General features: G+C 42.4%; 1 protein-coding gene across 1 annotated transcript in view; it reads left to right on the forward strand.

Moving 5' to 3' along the window:
* Positions 1–17872, forward strand: part of nrxn2b (neurexin 2b) — a 437176-nt gene that overhangs the window by 349456 nt on the left and 69848 nt on the right. Inside the window, exon 16 of the mRNA XM_028428850.1 lies at positions 559–740. Coding sequence (XP_028284651.1) covers positions 559–740 — 182 coding nt within the window. The remainder of the gene's footprint in view (positions 1–558; positions 741–17872) is intronic.

Here is a 17872-nt window from a genome sequence, read left to right on the forward strand (position 1 = left end):
CGCCCTAGTTTGAATGCAACGCAACTGAGGGCAACTGAAACTGCAGTGGCTTGGAAAATTATCATTTCAAAGGGGAGTGACAGCCAGCACTGCTGTAGTACTAGTGTTCATGCTAAACATGACTTCATGACCAAGATATATACCGGCAACAAAGTATGTTTTATTAACCACTCTTTCGCTTTCAGAATGGTTTTAAAACAGGATATTAAAGCCATTTATTTTCAAGACTTTCTGCTCACACGACACTGTCCTATTTAATCATATTTATCTTGCACTTTTAAACTAGGGCACAGGTAAAAGGAAGGTTTATTTGATATTAAATTAGAACTTTCAGAATGTTCTCTGCACAATGCTAAAAAGGTCTAACAGAAGAGAGTTCATAAATACTTGCTGAAATGTTATGACAACACTCAGAGAGAAAAATGTCAGCCTTCCATATCTTTGCAGTCAAATCTTTCCCCCCTGGTTTGTTTTCTGTTTCCGCATTAGTGTCTCAATTTCTTAATTTTACAATGTTATTCTTCTGCCAAGAATAACTCTTCTATCTCTGTTTTCCAGCTGGGACAACTTACATCTTCGGGCGAGGCGGAGCCCTCATCACATATACCTGGCCAGCCCAGGACCGGCCGAGCACACGGTCAGATCGGTTGGCAGTGGGCTTCAGCACGCAGCTAAGGGATGCGATTCTGGTCAGGGTGGAGAGCGCCAAAGGACTGGGAGATTACCTGGAGCTGCACATAGTAAGATGTTACTTTGGGGTTCTACATGGAGGTGGGGGGGGGCTAATGGAAATAATCCTATAAGGTTACAATGTGCTAATATAAAACTAGACTGCAAGTGCTGAGAACTTTCCTTTAAATGGCATTTATATTGGGGGTGGTACAACTTGCTGGGGTCACTCAGAAGAATCAATGCGTGCAAAGGCTAGAGAGTGACTAATCACACACCCGCATTACTTTTTATCCTCTGTCAAACTACTTATTACCCTCATTTCTGCTTTTATTGCTATCATATGTTAGGCTTAAAGGTCATTTGATGCCACCTCTAATGATAACTTTAAATGGCAATTAAGCGACAGCAGGCATTTAAAAATGCATTTACACAGGCTGTAATTGTCTAGTTGACCCCTGCTCTTCTTCTACCCAATATTATATTCATGGCTCCCAGTCATTTTAAATGTGGGGTTTCTGTTAATTATCAGCTAGGACCACACCTGGATACTCTGATCTACTCATCATGTTGCTGCAGTTATTAAACAACAAACAATTAAACAATGTGTTTGGTCAGGTTCACTGTGTTACTGTACCAGCTAGTGGAAGTGGTATTGCAATGTCCCACAGTTCCTTTAGGCAGTGATAAGACACTATCGCTGTTATCTTCACTCGGCCATCTGCACAAAGTGTGTGTATATGTGAGTGTGTGTGTAAAGTGGGGATCACACCACTCCAACATCCAAGTGACCCCAATTTGTTTGGGCCACCCATGCCTGGAAGCGACAGGGACATGGTCGACCTCAGGTCGCTTCTCATCCAGTGCTCCGTAAACCGAGAGCGACAGAGGGAGGGAGGGATGATGGCGAAAAGGTAGAGGGGCAGAGCCAGTGGATAGACTAAGTAGATAGGTCAAGGCCAATCTGTATGCTCTTAACATCTGCAGTAAATAACGTTAATGACTGTTGTGATAAAAAATGGACACAACAAATGATGTGGTGAGTGACTCTGAGTGTTAAAGGGTCACTTCCCTAACTGTAGTCACGCTGCTGATTTTAAATTAGGGTAAGGTTTATTTGGAACGAGTCACTTATGCCACAGAATGTCTGACAGTGGTCCATTCATAGTAACAGGACACTGGTTTCCATTTACTTGGTGACTTGGATGTCCAGTTTTAGTTGAACCAAGGTGCATTTGTTTTGTTACTTTAACTTGAAGCAATGGCTCCACACTGTTTATCTCAGCTTGTTACTCCTGATCCCTCATCAGTCATTCTTTTGCTTGCTCTTCTGTCAATTGCATATTCTCTATCTAACTTCTGTGTCTTTCATTTACTCCCTCATTCCCTCATGTCTAGCCTGTTCATTCTCCCTTTCTCTCCCTCTTGCGCACACATCAGTGCCTCCGACACACCAGCTCCAGCTCCTCTGCTCCCATTGCAATTACATTTCATTTGCTGCCGTTCCTCCCGAGTCGCTCCCCTAAATGACTCTGTTCAGCCCGTGGTGGGTGTTTTGGTCCTGTTAATTATGCCTGTCTCTCTTTGAGGGGAGAAGTACAGGCAAATTAGACCTGAGAACCTATGAGCCGTGGCCCCATATCATGCCACCTGATGGGGGCCTCACGGACCCAATCAAACTACAAAATAGCTCCACGTTCAAACTGTGATGGTGGCCTTGAGGTCTAATGCCTAGGGCCTTTTCGTTAGCCTTTAAAAATAGCTTTTCACTTTTTATTCCTAGTTGGCTCTCTCTATGGCTTTTCAAAGATCTGAAGTTTGTTGAGCACAATACCAAGAAAATGTGTTGTTGTGGACACACTCATCAACCTATTAATCCATATTAATGTCAAGTTAAGGGCTTCTCCAAGCCTCAGATCAGACTCAGATCACAACAACTTCCTGTCATTATAGGAAATCACACTGATCGATGCAGTCTCTGCCACCATTACTAGAAAAAGTGGCACTGGTGGGCACAGCTGATAATAACATGCCACCAGGATGTGACAAAGCATTATTCCTTATCTCACACGAACCACCCGTCTCTTTATATACTCATACAGGCCTCCTCCTCTTTCATGCCACTCCTTCCCTTCCATTTCTGTCCATTTACTTGACAGAGGCCAGGACATCACTCACTACATCTTCCTGACACGCTGTCATCCGGCGCCAGGGTAGGAGATGTAAAGCCGAGGTTGCAGCATAGGCTGAATCTGCTGACTGTCCACTTTAAAAAGGACATACCGTATCCTCATAGGACCTTGTTTCCTGTACCCTTGCTAATTATTTACCGTGGGTGTGTCTGAAAGTGCTGCAAACTTTCTAGTTGACATTTTGAGAGTTCTTAGATGAAAAAAGCTTTGAAATACATTATCTGGAAAATGCCACAGGAATGAATCATTGCTGAGCCAACCAAACATGACTCTGCATATTGCTGTTGCAGTGCAGTATCGCTCATGTGTCTATAAAGATTCTCTGTCATCTGGCCAAAAGAATATCAAGTAGTAGTAAACAAGAAATAAATAAATAAATGAAAACACCTGAATTTGCTGTCTAGTCTTGAGGAAAATTTGCTGTTCAGCTATCAGACTTCATCAGTTCTACTGACTGGTTGGAAGTTTCTCTGTATTTAATCACCCAGAGAAGTTAAATACCACATAACTTCCCAAGAGTCGGGAGAACTGATTAAGCTTCTTGGATGAATGGAAACGTTTTCTATTCATCTTGGGATGTTCAGTAATTTCAGTTGCCTTTCCATCACTGTGTTGAGATGAACATGTTCATGCTTCAAGGTTGAATTGGTTGAAACTATGCAACCATCCACTGCTGTCTCATGGCTGATGTTTCAGGGCTTCATCAGAAATCAACCAAGACTGCCTAATCTGTACACTGTCATTTTTTACAGCCTACTAAGAACTTGATACAGGAGAATCCTCAGATATGCCAATAAATTATTCCAAAGTTTACTTCGCATGTCATTAAAAATACACTTTATGTCATCATCTAATATATCAATGAGATTATGTTTTGATCGATGTTTTGTATCCTCACTGAGAATCCCCATTTTCTTCAGTGTCCCCCTGGTGCTCTTTCACAGGATGTTAGATTTAAAGAAGTAAAAAAAATGGTCATTTGTGAGTGCAGGACATCATTTTTGCCAATCTTCCTGACATTTCCCACCATCAGGGCCTGGGGTGGTTGATTCAGGGAATGAAGGTTACTGACAGATATGGAAGCAGGCTGATAGCTAAATCAGCCATCTGTGGCTGCTGGAAAATGTAGATGTCCTTGTAAGTCCTTGGAAGCCATTCATAAAAGAAGCAGGTTAGAAATTAGATTTTTTTTAAAAGAAAGAAAGAAAAAAGTGGACTTTTCTACCTATTTCCACTTCACTTTGCCCAAGTGTTCGCAGGAAATAGCTTGTCTAGAGTGACAAGATGTTTAGCCATATGACTCATCAGGATTTAATTTCAGATTCAGTACATATATTCTTTTTAAAACCTCTTTGATACTGTAAAACTCACAGCAGCAAATTGTGGTTATTTGTTATGCACAGAGAAATGACTCATTAATGAAGAAAGGAACTGTTCTTTTCACGAGTTACTCGTAAACTTTCTAAATGGCCTGGCAGATGGCTGAATAACATTGGAGCAGTTTAGATGCACCTTTTAAACTAGGCTCTCCCCATTTTTTTTAAGTGTGCTTTTTTTTCCAGAGGTGTCTGTTTGTATTTATTGCTGTTCTCAACATTGCTGTCATTACATTTACAGCTGGCAAGTTGTTGAACTAACTGCTCTGTGGGAAGTGTCTCATCTGCAGTTATGGGCCGGTGCACAGTGTGCAGCGGGCCTCCCGACTAACTCCATCACTGGGCTGTCCGGTCCCGGCTCATAGCATTAAATAAGGGCTGCCTCTGATTACCCGTTAGGGAGCCATTCTTCACAGCAACTGTCTACTTTGAGCAGAGGCAGAGAGTGGGAGGGAGAGAGAATGAGAGGAGGGAGTAGAATAGGAACATGGTTATATTTTCTTCCCTTGACCCCACCCTTACCCCACTCCCAGCATGTGACAAATGCTGATTGAGAAGGGAATAGGAGCAAGACAGCGCACCCTGGTGTTCATGTTTCTGCACCATCTCGTTCTTCATTAGCTTTTTCTCAATCCTGGTTAATGAGAGTAACACTCTTTTTGTGATTATGACACCACACCGTTTCTGACAGCTTGCAGGTTATCTGTCAGGGGTTTAAGCCAGCAACTGTTTAATTATGGGTTGAAAAATATGATCTGACATGCGACAGCATCCTGGGATAAGTTGAATGGAGAGGAGAACGGGCTGGATGGAGAGCTTTCAGAATGCAGTGGGGTGCTGAGAGATGCTGGCGTCAGATAAAGGCAGATGGTGATGCGGATAAAACTGTCAGGGAGAGGCAGAGGCTTTTATCATCTACTCCCCTCCCCTAGTAGCACACATAGCCTATACACAGATATAGCCACACACAGTATGCCTTTACTGCTAACTAGGTGTCAGCTGCAAACAGTCACTCACTGCTCTCAGGTTCCACCTGGAGTTGCACTCAGGCACATTTACAAGGACACCTTCACTTTTACTTGCAGTGGTATGATTAGCCCTAGTACAGTTACTCCACTACACATTGTGATTTTTGAAATTTCCTTATTTATCACACTCGCCCCTCCTCTATCCTGCTCTCCTTCATCATGTCAGGGAGGGAAATAAGCCAAACATGCAGGGAGGGACGGAGCGCGGAGAACGGTTGAGGAAAAAAGGGAGGCATTGCTTTGATGAATGCAGCTGCCTCGCAAAGGGGAGCGTGGGCCGCCGTCAGTAATGAGATCGGGTCCTGGTGGGTTTGGCAGGGTCTCTCTCCTCAGCCGGCGGGGGCCTGACAGCCTATCGATTAATCCTTCCCTTTCGCATCCCTAATTAATTGTCCCTGCGAGTGGAGGAGAGGTAGGGTGAGAGCACAGATTCATGGTTCAAAATGGGTGGCTTACTTTGGAGGGTGAAAGGGATTAGGAGATTCCTATAAACCCATCTAATTCTCCTGGACAGGTAGACACCATTCATAACCATAATGCTGGACCCAGCAGAAGTACAGTCTGCTAAAACTTCAAACACAAAGCATCTACACTTGCAATGCTGATTGGTGCGTGTGTGTGAGTTTCTGTTGATCCTCCTCTTACCAATGTAAGTGAGAGGACATAGCTATGCATTTTAACCTAAGTGATGCCTATAAAAAGGAAGCAATACATTAAAATGGAGTACATTGGCAGATGCTTTCCTCCAAAGTGAATTACAAATTGGAGACAATTTGGGGTTTTGTGTCTTGTTAAAGGACTATTCGGCATTTAAACAGGAGCTGGTACTCCCACACAATCAACAGTATTTGTACAAAATCAATTGTTTATTGTTGTTTTTAACCATGCAATACTGGAATTAATTGCTGATAAGCCAATTAGAAAAAAAACATAATAATTTGATTAACAAGGAGTCCTCCATTAACTGTAGGTCACTTTCCTAGTAGCACACACTGGCAATGTATCCTGTGTGAGCAGAGTTGTGGATGGGTTTTTCCTGGATCGATACGCTATTAGAGTTCAAGAACAGGCCTGTCTGTACAGTTTCAGTTCGGCCTTTAATGATCGCCTGGGAAGGCAAAACTACCCTGTTTCTATTTCGTCTTGTCTGTCTGCCCACTCCTTTGTGCTCTATCTGCACAGCGAATGCACAGTCTGATAAATGTCTGTCCAGTCTCAAGTGATGCATGTATGTTTTATTTTCATCATTTTTTCCACACAAATTAGCATCATGACGCATTGCGCTGCCGTTGTTGTCTCTATTGATCATGTCCTTTTAAGACTTAATGTGTAGCCTTTTCCATTTCTTTTGTGGGTTTTTAATCTTGAAGATTAACATATAAGAGTTCACAATATAACTGTGTGAAGAGATGGGGAGAAAAAAGAAAAGAGAAAGGAGGTCTGAAAAACATAAAGAGCATCTAAGAAAAGGTGCCCCTGAGGAGAGGACCACAGTGAAGTCCTCTCCAAATGTCAGCTCTGCTCATCCAGCCCTCAGCTCTCTTCATATATGCACTTTAGCCAGGCCCTTCCCTCACTCGCTTGGAATAAGCACCGGGCCAGACAGGACAGCCCATTTATTCAACACAGCACATTAGAAATGATGCCTTTATTTGCATTCTGATTCATCTACACCTACTACTGCTCAGGCTGCCACAGCTAATAACAATTCTCTGTGACTAATGCACTCATTTTCTGTTTGAATGCACAGGTGTCTTTACTGTTCTGCATGGTCTCATTAAAACTTTTTCTCTTCCACGATGAACTCATAATGCTGACACATGCATGAATTTCAGAGTGGAGCTTTAAAACCAACAACACCTTTCAACAGTGTTTGTATGCAAAATGAGCACCTCCACTCAGCTTCTGGCTTTGTTTTGTAATTCTCCAGTGACTCTTAGCTATATATTTCATATCTTCGGACCTTGGCTGACCCTTGTGTTTCCTTTCCTCTGATTCACCGCCACAGCTCTAATTCATCCCTGCCCTTTTCCGCCAAACTTTGTATATTGACTTTCTGTAGTGTTTTAATAAATCATGTGTATTCTATTGATTGTAAAACCACTATGAGTCCATGCTTTGCTTTTATATCTCAATTGACCACCAAATGAGCAACCTGCATCAATTTTAAAAGAAGAAAACATAATCTATAACGTATTGGCCATACATTATGAATGTGGTGCCATGTGGAGAATAAGCATAGTATGTTTTTTTGAGTGCCAAACATCTTCTTTGAACTCATTCTGCCCCTATCTTAAAATGTTGGTCAGCTTAAGGCCAAAACAGTGTTACTGAATCCTTCCTCACATTTATCTCCGTTCACCACCTTGGGGAGGATGTTACTACCTTGAACCTAGTAAAGGCACCTGCTGAAAGTAGGTAGAAAGAGACTTAGTGAAAGGGTGGAAAAAAAGCAAGTGAGAGAAAGATGGGCTACAAGAGAATGTCTCGGAGGCTGAGAGAGGCAAAAAGAGGATGTTTACATCTGCTCATCCATGCAGAGCACACATGTCTGTGTTTCCAGGCCCACGGTGATGTACTCACAGCAGAAATGATGAATGCATCTTTTCTTAACTTTGCAAGTCCATTCTGCTGTTGACAGACCAGGAAAAACACTTCATTATTCAGCGCCTTTGTTGTTCTGAAAATGAACGCTATTAAGAATGAATTTGTGGAGCCGTCAGCATAAATTTGGTCAGAACTGAGAGTGAGGCTCTTAAAAGGCAACCGGTGCAGAGCAAAGATAAAAAGAACACTTTTTTAAACTGTAATTCCCTTTGAGGAGTAAAAGAGCTCTTAATAAATACCACAGTCGGTGTTCTGTGCAGTGACTTAAATACCACCCTGCATCCCCTTTGAGGAAGAAGAGGAGACGGGGCCATGGAACATGGCAGTGAATGCCACAATGCTTCTCTGCTTTACTGAGTTTGCGGCTCCTTTAGGTCACCATGCTGCTGTTATGTGTACTCCGTGGGCATGCTGGTGGTCAGTGTGCAGAGTCTACAGTTAGTGTGTTGCTTCAAAGGTTGGTTTGTTGCCTATTAATATGGGTTGGCTAAAAAAAAAAAGCGTGATTAACGGAAGGACACTCAGAGGAGATGATGAGACATTGGAAAGAACAACACAGATTATACTTTTTTATTTATTGCAATAGATTGGCCCATCATGTCTATCTATTAGGATGATGTTGTTGAGTCCAAAGTAGATGGAAGGGATGGAAAAAAACAGGACTGTAGTAATTTTGTGTCAAAGATGGTCATTTACGCATTTAAAAGACTAAATTGAACACAAATACAGAATGACATATAGTCCGCTCTGAAAGCATATTGTTTGCACCCACCTCAGTTTTGGTGTTGTTCCGTATAGAAGTAATACTAGACTAGATACTAAATAGTCATCCTAATGGAATTCCCCCTTCTATCCCTCACATTTATCCCTTCACCTTCTCCTCTCTTTTCAATTTCTTCTTCTTTATGGGTCGAGGAGTAATTCACAGTAATCCATCCTCACTGCTATGGGTGACTGAGATCTTAGTTCGCTGAGCAGTCAGTGAAGTCGACTGTCCTGTCTTCGCCTCTCTCTCTCTCTTTCCCCCCCAAGAGATGAAATCCTGTTGTCAGACTGGCGATAACCGAACCATGATGGGCCCCTGAGGTCTGGTCAAAGCTTTCCTGGACACCATCCTATGGATGTTCACTGCTGAATCTTTCATGCGCTATCACCTAGCCGATAAGGTGCAAATAGGATTCGCTCACTGCAGCTGCTGTATTGCTTTGGTAAATCTGCTGTAAAGAGCGCTTTTTGGTAGGATTTGAACAGAAGGCAGGTTGGAGACAGGCGTGGACAGGGAGAGTGTAAATAGAAAAGATATAAAACATGTAGATGTATGGGGTTTAGATGTCACTGCATGATAGGTATCACAATATTTGTGTGACAGATGCACACAATTTTTTGGAGCAGCTTCTCACTCAGTCATCCTTTCTGTTTGTCCTCAGCAACAAGCCTCTCTGCCTGTCAGCGTCTGTTCATACACCATATCCTCTTTTGTGTCTGTTTTGTGTCAAAATTGGCTCAGAATCTGATCAGAGATGCAGGAGAAGAAGTGGAGAAAATAGAATAGCCCTCACCCACTTTGATTCATTTTGGCTGCTGCTCAGCTTCTCACTCTTTCTCCAGAGAGGGGGGGGGGGGTCAGTTGGAGGGAAATACATGAGTAGTCAAAAACTGCAATGGCTTCTTCAACAATCAACCAAACAAAAAGCAGCTTTTGTTCCCTTAAGCTCACATTCACAAGAGCTGTGTGAATCCAGACCTGAAGAAGGAAGAGATCATTTCTTGTGACACATTTATTCACATTTTATGAGAAGAAAAAAACTCTGAAACCCAACAAAACAAAAAAAGCTGTGCCAGACTCAGAATATTCACAGAAGTCAAGAATCAAGAAAATTGTCGGGCTCTTTTATTCTCTCTGAGGTGCACATGTTTGCTGCCTTATCTTTAGGGGAAGCAAAACCACATGGGAGGAACCTCTAATAAAGTGATTGAAGGATTGGTGCCATCGCAGTGTTCCTGCACAGTTTAGTCGGAGGTGGAAGTTCATCATTCATTTATTGGCTACTACATCAGGGAGTACTGCTCCTCCTTAGGTTTATCCGGTTCGAACAATCAGATGCAAGAATCAGCAGCTGTCAGTCATTTTTGTATTCAAGCCTTGAAGTGAAACTTCAAGTTGATGATCCTTTATGTAATGTTGAGCAAAACACAAGTGCTTAGATCTACAAAGGCTACTTGAAGGTGTTTCTTGAAAGCAAATCACCCCTCCTACACCCTCATTTTATGATACCTCGGGGTAGGCATGAGTGGCAGCAGATGATAGCAGAAAAGCAAAAGTAATCTTCTGCTTGTAAACAATGAGCTTATACTCCAGAGGTTACCACACACCTCACACAGATGTTATTACATTTATATGCAGCTTCTTTTTAAAACTTTAAACATAATTGAAAAGTGCACCGAGTTATATGTGAGATTATTCCTCTTTGCCCCCTTATTTTCCAACTCCAGCCTGCTCTAATTCTTTTATTATTTCTCAGTTCTCTCCTCCTCCTTCCACTCCTGCTTTGCTGAGTCAGTGCTTGTACTTACACCGAGCCCGGCTTCAAAATGATATGCTGAATAAGTGCCCTTATATCCGTAGCTGATATAGCAAAAGGCTGAGAAGGAGAGTTGGTGCAAGTAAGTAAAGGAAGGGAAGGGAAAGGCATCAGTTTGACTGTAATGACGACAGCAGAATTTGTGTGTGTTTGTAGTGCTCAAAAAAAATCTGCTGACATTATTTTAGCATATGATGTGAGACGTTTAGGGACATATTAGCATCATCGCAGCAAAGGAAATGGCATTTATTAGCAGATGTTTAACATTAAAGAGAATGGGTAGCGGTGCTGCAGGTTCTGTGGGGTTGCCAAAAAAGTCACTTACATGACACCGAGTCCACCAACTCTGACTCTGACTTTGGACTCATGGATCCTTCTTTCTCAACTAAGACTGGGGCAGTTACTGTCAAGCTGTTCATCTCTGGGCCAACTGGAGGAGAAAAAAAAGCTTGCTAGTTGGATGTCTTCCCGGAGCAATTAGCTGAACCCACATGTCTGTTTGATTAATACACAGATGAAAATTAGCTTCTCCCAGCCACTGTGCTGCGCTTGAACCCCTTCTATGATGACCAGGTTGGATGTCACCCTGTGTAATTACTACTGTTGACTCATCTGTGGGCCCACATAGAGGGTGTAACACTGAAAAAGAGTGGATTGGCCTCATACGATCTGCATTGCTGCTGCTGAGGTGTGATGAATGGACAAGGAGGCAGACAACAGTCATCTGCGTTGACAAATGAAGCTTTTCCCCCGTGTTGCTTACTCCACCTGCTCACCAGTTTACATTGCCATGCAATCTATGCTCAGTCAACCAGGGAGCAATCCATACATATGTGACAAATAGGGCGTAGTTATCAAAGCTGGCAGTCTCAATAATTACAAAAAGGCAATAGTCAAGGCTGAGGAGACCATTTCCCTGATGGATTAACAGCACTCACACCACAGTTCCAGGGCTGTTTACAATGGCAGTCATAAGGTAGATGTATTGAGTATCAGTAATACCTTTCTCTGGACCTACTTGATCAAAAGCAATTGGCCAGCTAATCAACAGATGTAATAGCAGAGTGTTCTGTTTCCAAGCCCCGCAGATGTATTATCATCAGACGGAAAATAAGATGAGTAAACAACAGGCACTTCCTGGGCATCCAGAGTCTGTCTCTCTGTTCTTCACACACACACACACTTTGCAGCCCACATCGGAGGGATGGTCTGAGCACTTACTGTGATGGCAATTCCACAGAGAGAGAGGCAAACACCAAAGAGCTATTTGCAGGACCCCCACCTGCTGTTTTTACAAGGCCCAGATCAGTGAGCCTTCTCTGGGTCAGGTGGCCAGGGGTGCAGCCTCTCAGCTCTCAGCCTCCCCCTGTGAGGTTTGCCGCTGTGTGAGCTATCATTTTGCCCTCATAGACAGGCTAAAATCTCAATACTATCAGGCCTCAATTGCACCCATCTTAAATGGAAATGACTCACTGACATCACCACACACCTAAGATGTAGATCACAGCTGACAGAGACATCCCAGGAGTTGTAACATTTTGAGGACACGCAGGAAGGAAAGTTTTAACACTCACAACACAAACGTGGATATAGACACTTCATAAATCTCCCTGTGCTGGAGGCTGTCACGGCGGGGTGTTGATATGCCATACTTGCCATGACAATTAGCTGCACATCTGGCCCAATGATTGAGAGAGACAACCAGACAGCTGCTACATCACTACCAGTGTTTAATGTGAAAATCTGGAGGGTCCTTGGAACACTGAGTGCAGATGCAGACAGCATTTTCTGCTGTCTGACAGCAATTGCAAGTTAGCCACTGAATCTGATATCAAATGAAAAGTGTGGCTGTTAGCCTGCATGTATACCTGTGAGGCTTGGTGCCAGTAGAGAAGCAGAAACTGCTTTTTTTTTTTTTATTAGACAAGCGATGCTCACTGAGTAATAGAGGGTGTCAGCTTAAGTTATGGACAGTGCTGAGTAGTCCACAAATTAAAACATTGAGTTTAAGTTTATAGCTCTTTCTGTCTCTTTTTTACTGCTGAGTAAACAATGAATTGAAAATCTTTTGATTTATAGAACTGCAACCAACCAGTGACCTTGGAGTCATCAGACTGAATCAAAGCGTAACAGACAGTATATAAGTAGTCTTTTGAGGATCCGAACCCCTGGTGCCATAAGAGTACTATGTGGTAAATGTAGTTTTTGATGTGAAGAAAATCATATGAGGATCTGCATTATTAAATTAGATTACTCAGTCAGGTGATCACTTATCAGGCCCCATTGAAACTGGACAAAAAGCCAATAACATAGCAGAAACGTTAAATTGGCACCCCTAGGTGTTTCCTTTAACCACCCCTTAAGGGATGACCTGTTATGTTGAATTCAAAGACCTTCAACAGCTACACCTGGGTAATAGCCAGAACACTGTTTAGAATTTTAAAATATGGTGGAATCTAGAAGTATGAGCAAGTCTGTTTGCCATCATTTTACCCCTCAATATACACCATGACCTGAATGACTGAAAAGCTTAACTGACATGCAGCTACTTCTCAAAGATTCAAATTCACCCTCAAGGCCAAATCTGTGTTGGCACCAAGCCTGACTATCAGTGTTGCATTTCTAACTTCTCTCAGAAGGGAGAAGGATATTACATGTGCAACACATCTCGAACACATGACAGATAAAAGAAGAGGGCATATTTGCCCCTTAGTCCTCATTGCCTCAAAATCACAGTACTAACTTGTCCTGAATGGCCATTTAAGTGGCAGCTTGTGAAGCTGAGAGGAGGGAAGCGCCCAACACCCTTCTCACCCCTCCACTACCAGCATCGTCAAAAGTCCCAGACTGTTAATTATCCCCTGGAATGATGAAAATGAAAAAGAAATGGTAAAGATGGAGCCATAGCCGTGACGGCTTGTGGGTCATTTAGCCGAGCATTTATAAAATGAGATCCTTCGCTCAGTCTGAAGCCATATTAGAAAGTCTAATGCCTGTCTGGAGAGATAAAGTGAGGTAAGGTCACCCTAATCTGCCAGTTACCCATGGCGACACATGGTGACAGGCGCAGTGGGGAGGGTGTGGTCGTACACATACCCACACCTCGCTTAGGCAGCTCATTCTTACATAGATTTCACTTTCAAGCACATTTACACCTCATCAGTCACAGACAGTGAGATACTGAAGAATAAATACCAAGCAAAAGTGCCTATCTTTATATTTACACTTAGGCTGTTTATCCCTGCTTAGACTGGAGTATTCACTGGAGTGAAAAGACCTGGATTTTGAATGTAATACTTCTATAGCCATGATGGATACACTGGTGTATGTCTTTTTCTTGTTTGAGTCCTTATGTACTCCCTTCTGAAAGCGGTTCAGTGAACAGAACTTCCTCCATCATCCACTGTGAAACTCTAATATGTGTTAGCCAAGCATTTGCCCTTATTTCCCTTTGTGAGAAGTAGTTTCAAGATGCTACTTGTCCTCTGAGCTAACTACTAATAGTCTTAATTTGACAGTTATTTTGCTTAGTCTTAGGTTTTTGTCTGTTTTGATGAAGCCTGATGTGTTAATCTGATGATGTGGTTAATTTGGGGCTAATCTGGTATCTACAATGGATTAGCAAATGCTGTACATTAAGCTAGAGTTCACATGGTCACTGTATGATCAGAAATCAAAGCACGTTCCTAACAATAAGTTAGCAAGTAGAAGTTAAATGTCAGGAGAACTATGACGTATGTGGGAACACGTTCAGTAAACACCTCCTTAAAAAGCAGCAGCTGCAGAATCTAAATACTTCATTATGTTATCCTCATGGTACTTTCCTATACACTTGAACCAATAAAATGTATGCAACCATGACGCTCATTACAGCTGCTTTTATTCTACAAGGATATTAACAGCATATGCCAGCGTCTCCTCCCTCATATATATTTAGATATGCAGCGCTTGTCTCCTGCTCCCTGTTGGCCAGTGAAGAGGAGAAAGCACCAATTCCCTCATCAAACACAAAAGTTAAAGCAAGCTTTAATTAAACTGTAAACTTCCTCCATGTGTTTAATCTGTTGCTTTGGTGCTATTAACAACAATATAAGAGGTGCTTGTTATAGTGAAGTTGACCGGTAATTGCTGGCAACACTGTTACACCCTGTCTTCAGGGTTTCGGACATTTGTTCAAAGCAGCCGTTTCACAAATTAAATATGAGGGGAGAGAGATGTCAGGAGGGCTGGCTTTGGATCTGATGGGAATGGTGTAATGTTACCACTTCTGTGTTCAGTAGCATCTGATAAAGCAGCAGCCCCTGAAAGTCTCCTCCACTGAGAGCTGGGCTGTCTTGAGCCTCCCTTTCCCACATAGGTGATTCAACATATAAAGGAAGCCATCCAAAGAGATTTGTATTTTATCTATTTTTTTCTGTCTCTTGTCCCAATATGAGTGGACCAGACTGTCAAACCAAGGGCATTACCTGTGTTTAAATGCAGCTTGATCTGAACAGTCTCTGAGCAGTGAAATATGTCTCAGACAGAAATCCCCTCACAGCCCATATCAACATAACATTGTCTTCCCAGCGACTGTCATTCACCCTCATGTCACTGGGGTGTGCAACACATCATGACCCCGCGGGTCCTCCAGCGAGGCCTCGTCCTCAGCCCTTCTTGCCCTGTTGGTGTCAGCTGAGGTCAGGGTGTCATGTAACCGTTCGCTCCTCATCAAAGTCAACATGGGGATAACTAGCCCTGAGTGACTTACACTGACACACTGTCTCCACACATTTCAACCTTTCTGCTTGTATCTTTCTCTCCTTTCCATCTGTTTCTTGTTTCACCTTATCTCAAAGGTTTCACTTGCAGGGTTTACATCCACTGATGACAACTATGAGTTAAGTTTTTTTTAATATTATGTAGTCATCTTAAGCTTTCAATATACAAATGTATATCTACCTGCTATCTGAGTGTGTGCTTTTTGCACAGTTGTTTGTTGGAAAGCATTAGCTTGTGCATCTAACCACACCCCAGCTGTGTCTCCTAAGGACAATCCTAACCCTCCTCCCAACACTAATACCACCAAATATATAACTCCATTGCATCCTTATTTTCTCTTAAAAGCTGGCAAAAGTTGTGAAATCTGCATGCTTTAGCAAAAAAGAGGCAATTTAATTTGACCTGGACATCAAACAGTAGCTGACAGCTAGTTTAGGGATATGTCTTGGTGCAATCCTTTAAAAAACATTCACCGAAGCATCCTGCCTTCCATATTAGTTCCCCCTGCCATTCATTCCCCCTGTCTAGCCTCCTCATTTACCCTTTCCTTTGCTATTTTATTCAAGTTCCCCTGAAGATGGTCAACTTAATTCTTGTGCAGAAAGCCATGGGCCTGCCATGTATTTGTTCCAGTTAGACGGGGTTTAGCCAACTCTGTAATTGGCCTCCAGTTAATCCCTGCCTTTCTTTTTAGCCACTTTCAATGGAGGGTAAATGACTTCTTCGTCCCCCTGTGGCACAAATTGGTTTACGGTGTGTGTGTTGTGCACAAGATTATGGCACTTCAAAGGTATAAGCATAGGCTGCAGGTATTTTCACATCAATAATCAGGAGTAGAGTAAAAGCTAGTTTAGTGTAGAGATAACGGGCTGCCGTGTAAGATAACCATAGTTGTGTTGAGGAGTGCATAATGCATGTCACTTCTTACAGCATGAAAAACTTGGGGGACAAGTGTAAAACTCATGCACATTTGAAATCCTCAGAGTGGTAGCCTGTAAATCTATGCCAATCGAGCTCTTGAATGTGCAAGGCACGGGATCTGTAGTATGGATCACTGTGCAGATACCTGCAGAAAGCCAGATTAATAGTGATGGGAAGATGAGATGCCACAAAGAATTCATTATTCCCCCTTTTAAATAAATGAGCCCAGGGCTGCGACTTCACCGCTGCCATCTCAGATATAACACAGGCTATAATAAGGGCTGTCGGGAGGACTGAGCCTTGAGCATGCTCATCCTTGGATGTGTATGCATGTGCAGGCCTCACAGTTGGTGCTTGTGTCTGATATCAAACATGCTCTGTAAGTAAGAGGTGTGTTTCAATTGGATCTTGACTGAGATGATGGACCATTCCTTATTGCTTCCAAGAATGCTTATAGTGCACAACCCACTGCCGGTTTGCCTGGAAGTGCCGGTTATGGACATCTCATTGAGTTTCCCAAACATTCACTCTATGGATTAAGCAATCATTGTGTGATGTACTGTGCTGTCTGTGTGTATCTACACCACAGTATGTTTCTCACTAACCATGCAATGATACCCCTTCTAAACTGGAGCACACTGGAAATAGCAGCTTTACAGTCTAGTGGAAAATAGGATATAATTTACCTTTTTTATGTTGTTGGCTTTCACACATGTATGATGCATTCCCAGAAGAAATGTAGTGTGAGGGAGAAAAAAAACATACAGATTCTGACTTCATTAGAATCTCTGGCAAAAGTCAGAATTAGTTATTATTACACTAATCTGCAGCTGTGTATGCTGTAGTGCCCACAGCTCAGAGACAGCCAGGGACAACACTGTGCACTGCAGATGGTTGTATCTGCATGTGTGTGTGTTCCATTGTGTTGTCACTGCAGCACAGAACAGTGTCAACACTAGGGCCTGATGGCAGAGCCCTGAAGCATTGGTCACAATGAAGTAAAGGCCAAACCAATAAGTGACATAATGCAGAAATACATTAAGTACGTCTGTTTGCATAATATGACATCACTTACTCTTTTATTGTAAATATATTTTTAACCCAACTACTCAAGTCCCATTATTTTCTCCTCTTCTCTATTCTCTACTATTGTCCAACCTCTATCTGTGTGCTCTAAATCTGTCAAGTCCATTCTAGTGATTGTGTGGTCTGTCACTGAGGCTGCATCATCTGCTCAACTGTTTCAACATAGACACCCCCCCCCCTCTTCCTGGCTCTTATTTTCTCATCATGCTGCTTGGCGCCGTCTGCCATGCTTTTGTCCTGTCCGTACTCTCAGCCAAAATAGAAGCATCTGGCTCCAGCCTATTCAGCACAGACTGTAGGATGGTTATATTTACCAGTCTGGTAATTGGGGTTGCAAAACCTTGTTGTGTGCGTGTCTGTGTGTGTGTTTAGCAGGTGTTTATAGAGGATAAAATGAGATGATTTAAAAGCCAGTTTAGGTTTATATTGAAAGAAATATGACAAAGGGATACACTATTATTTGCTAATTAAGAATGTAGTCATGCATAACATATAATGTGTATTTATGTGTAAAAATATCAACACTTCTACACACGTTGCAAAATTCATTTCGGATTACATTATGCGGAACAGTTCCACAGATTAAGGGACTGACTCGCCACAATGCTTTCACAACATGTACGCAGAAGGAGTAACTTTGGCAACTTTTT

This window comes from Parambassis ranga, chromosome 18, assembly GCF_900634625.1.
Source record: "Parambassis ranga chromosome 18, fParRan2.1, whole genome shotgun sequence".
Taxonomy (NCBI): domain Eukaryota; kingdom Metazoa; phylum Chordata; class Actinopteri; family Ambassidae; genus Parambassis; species Parambassis ranga.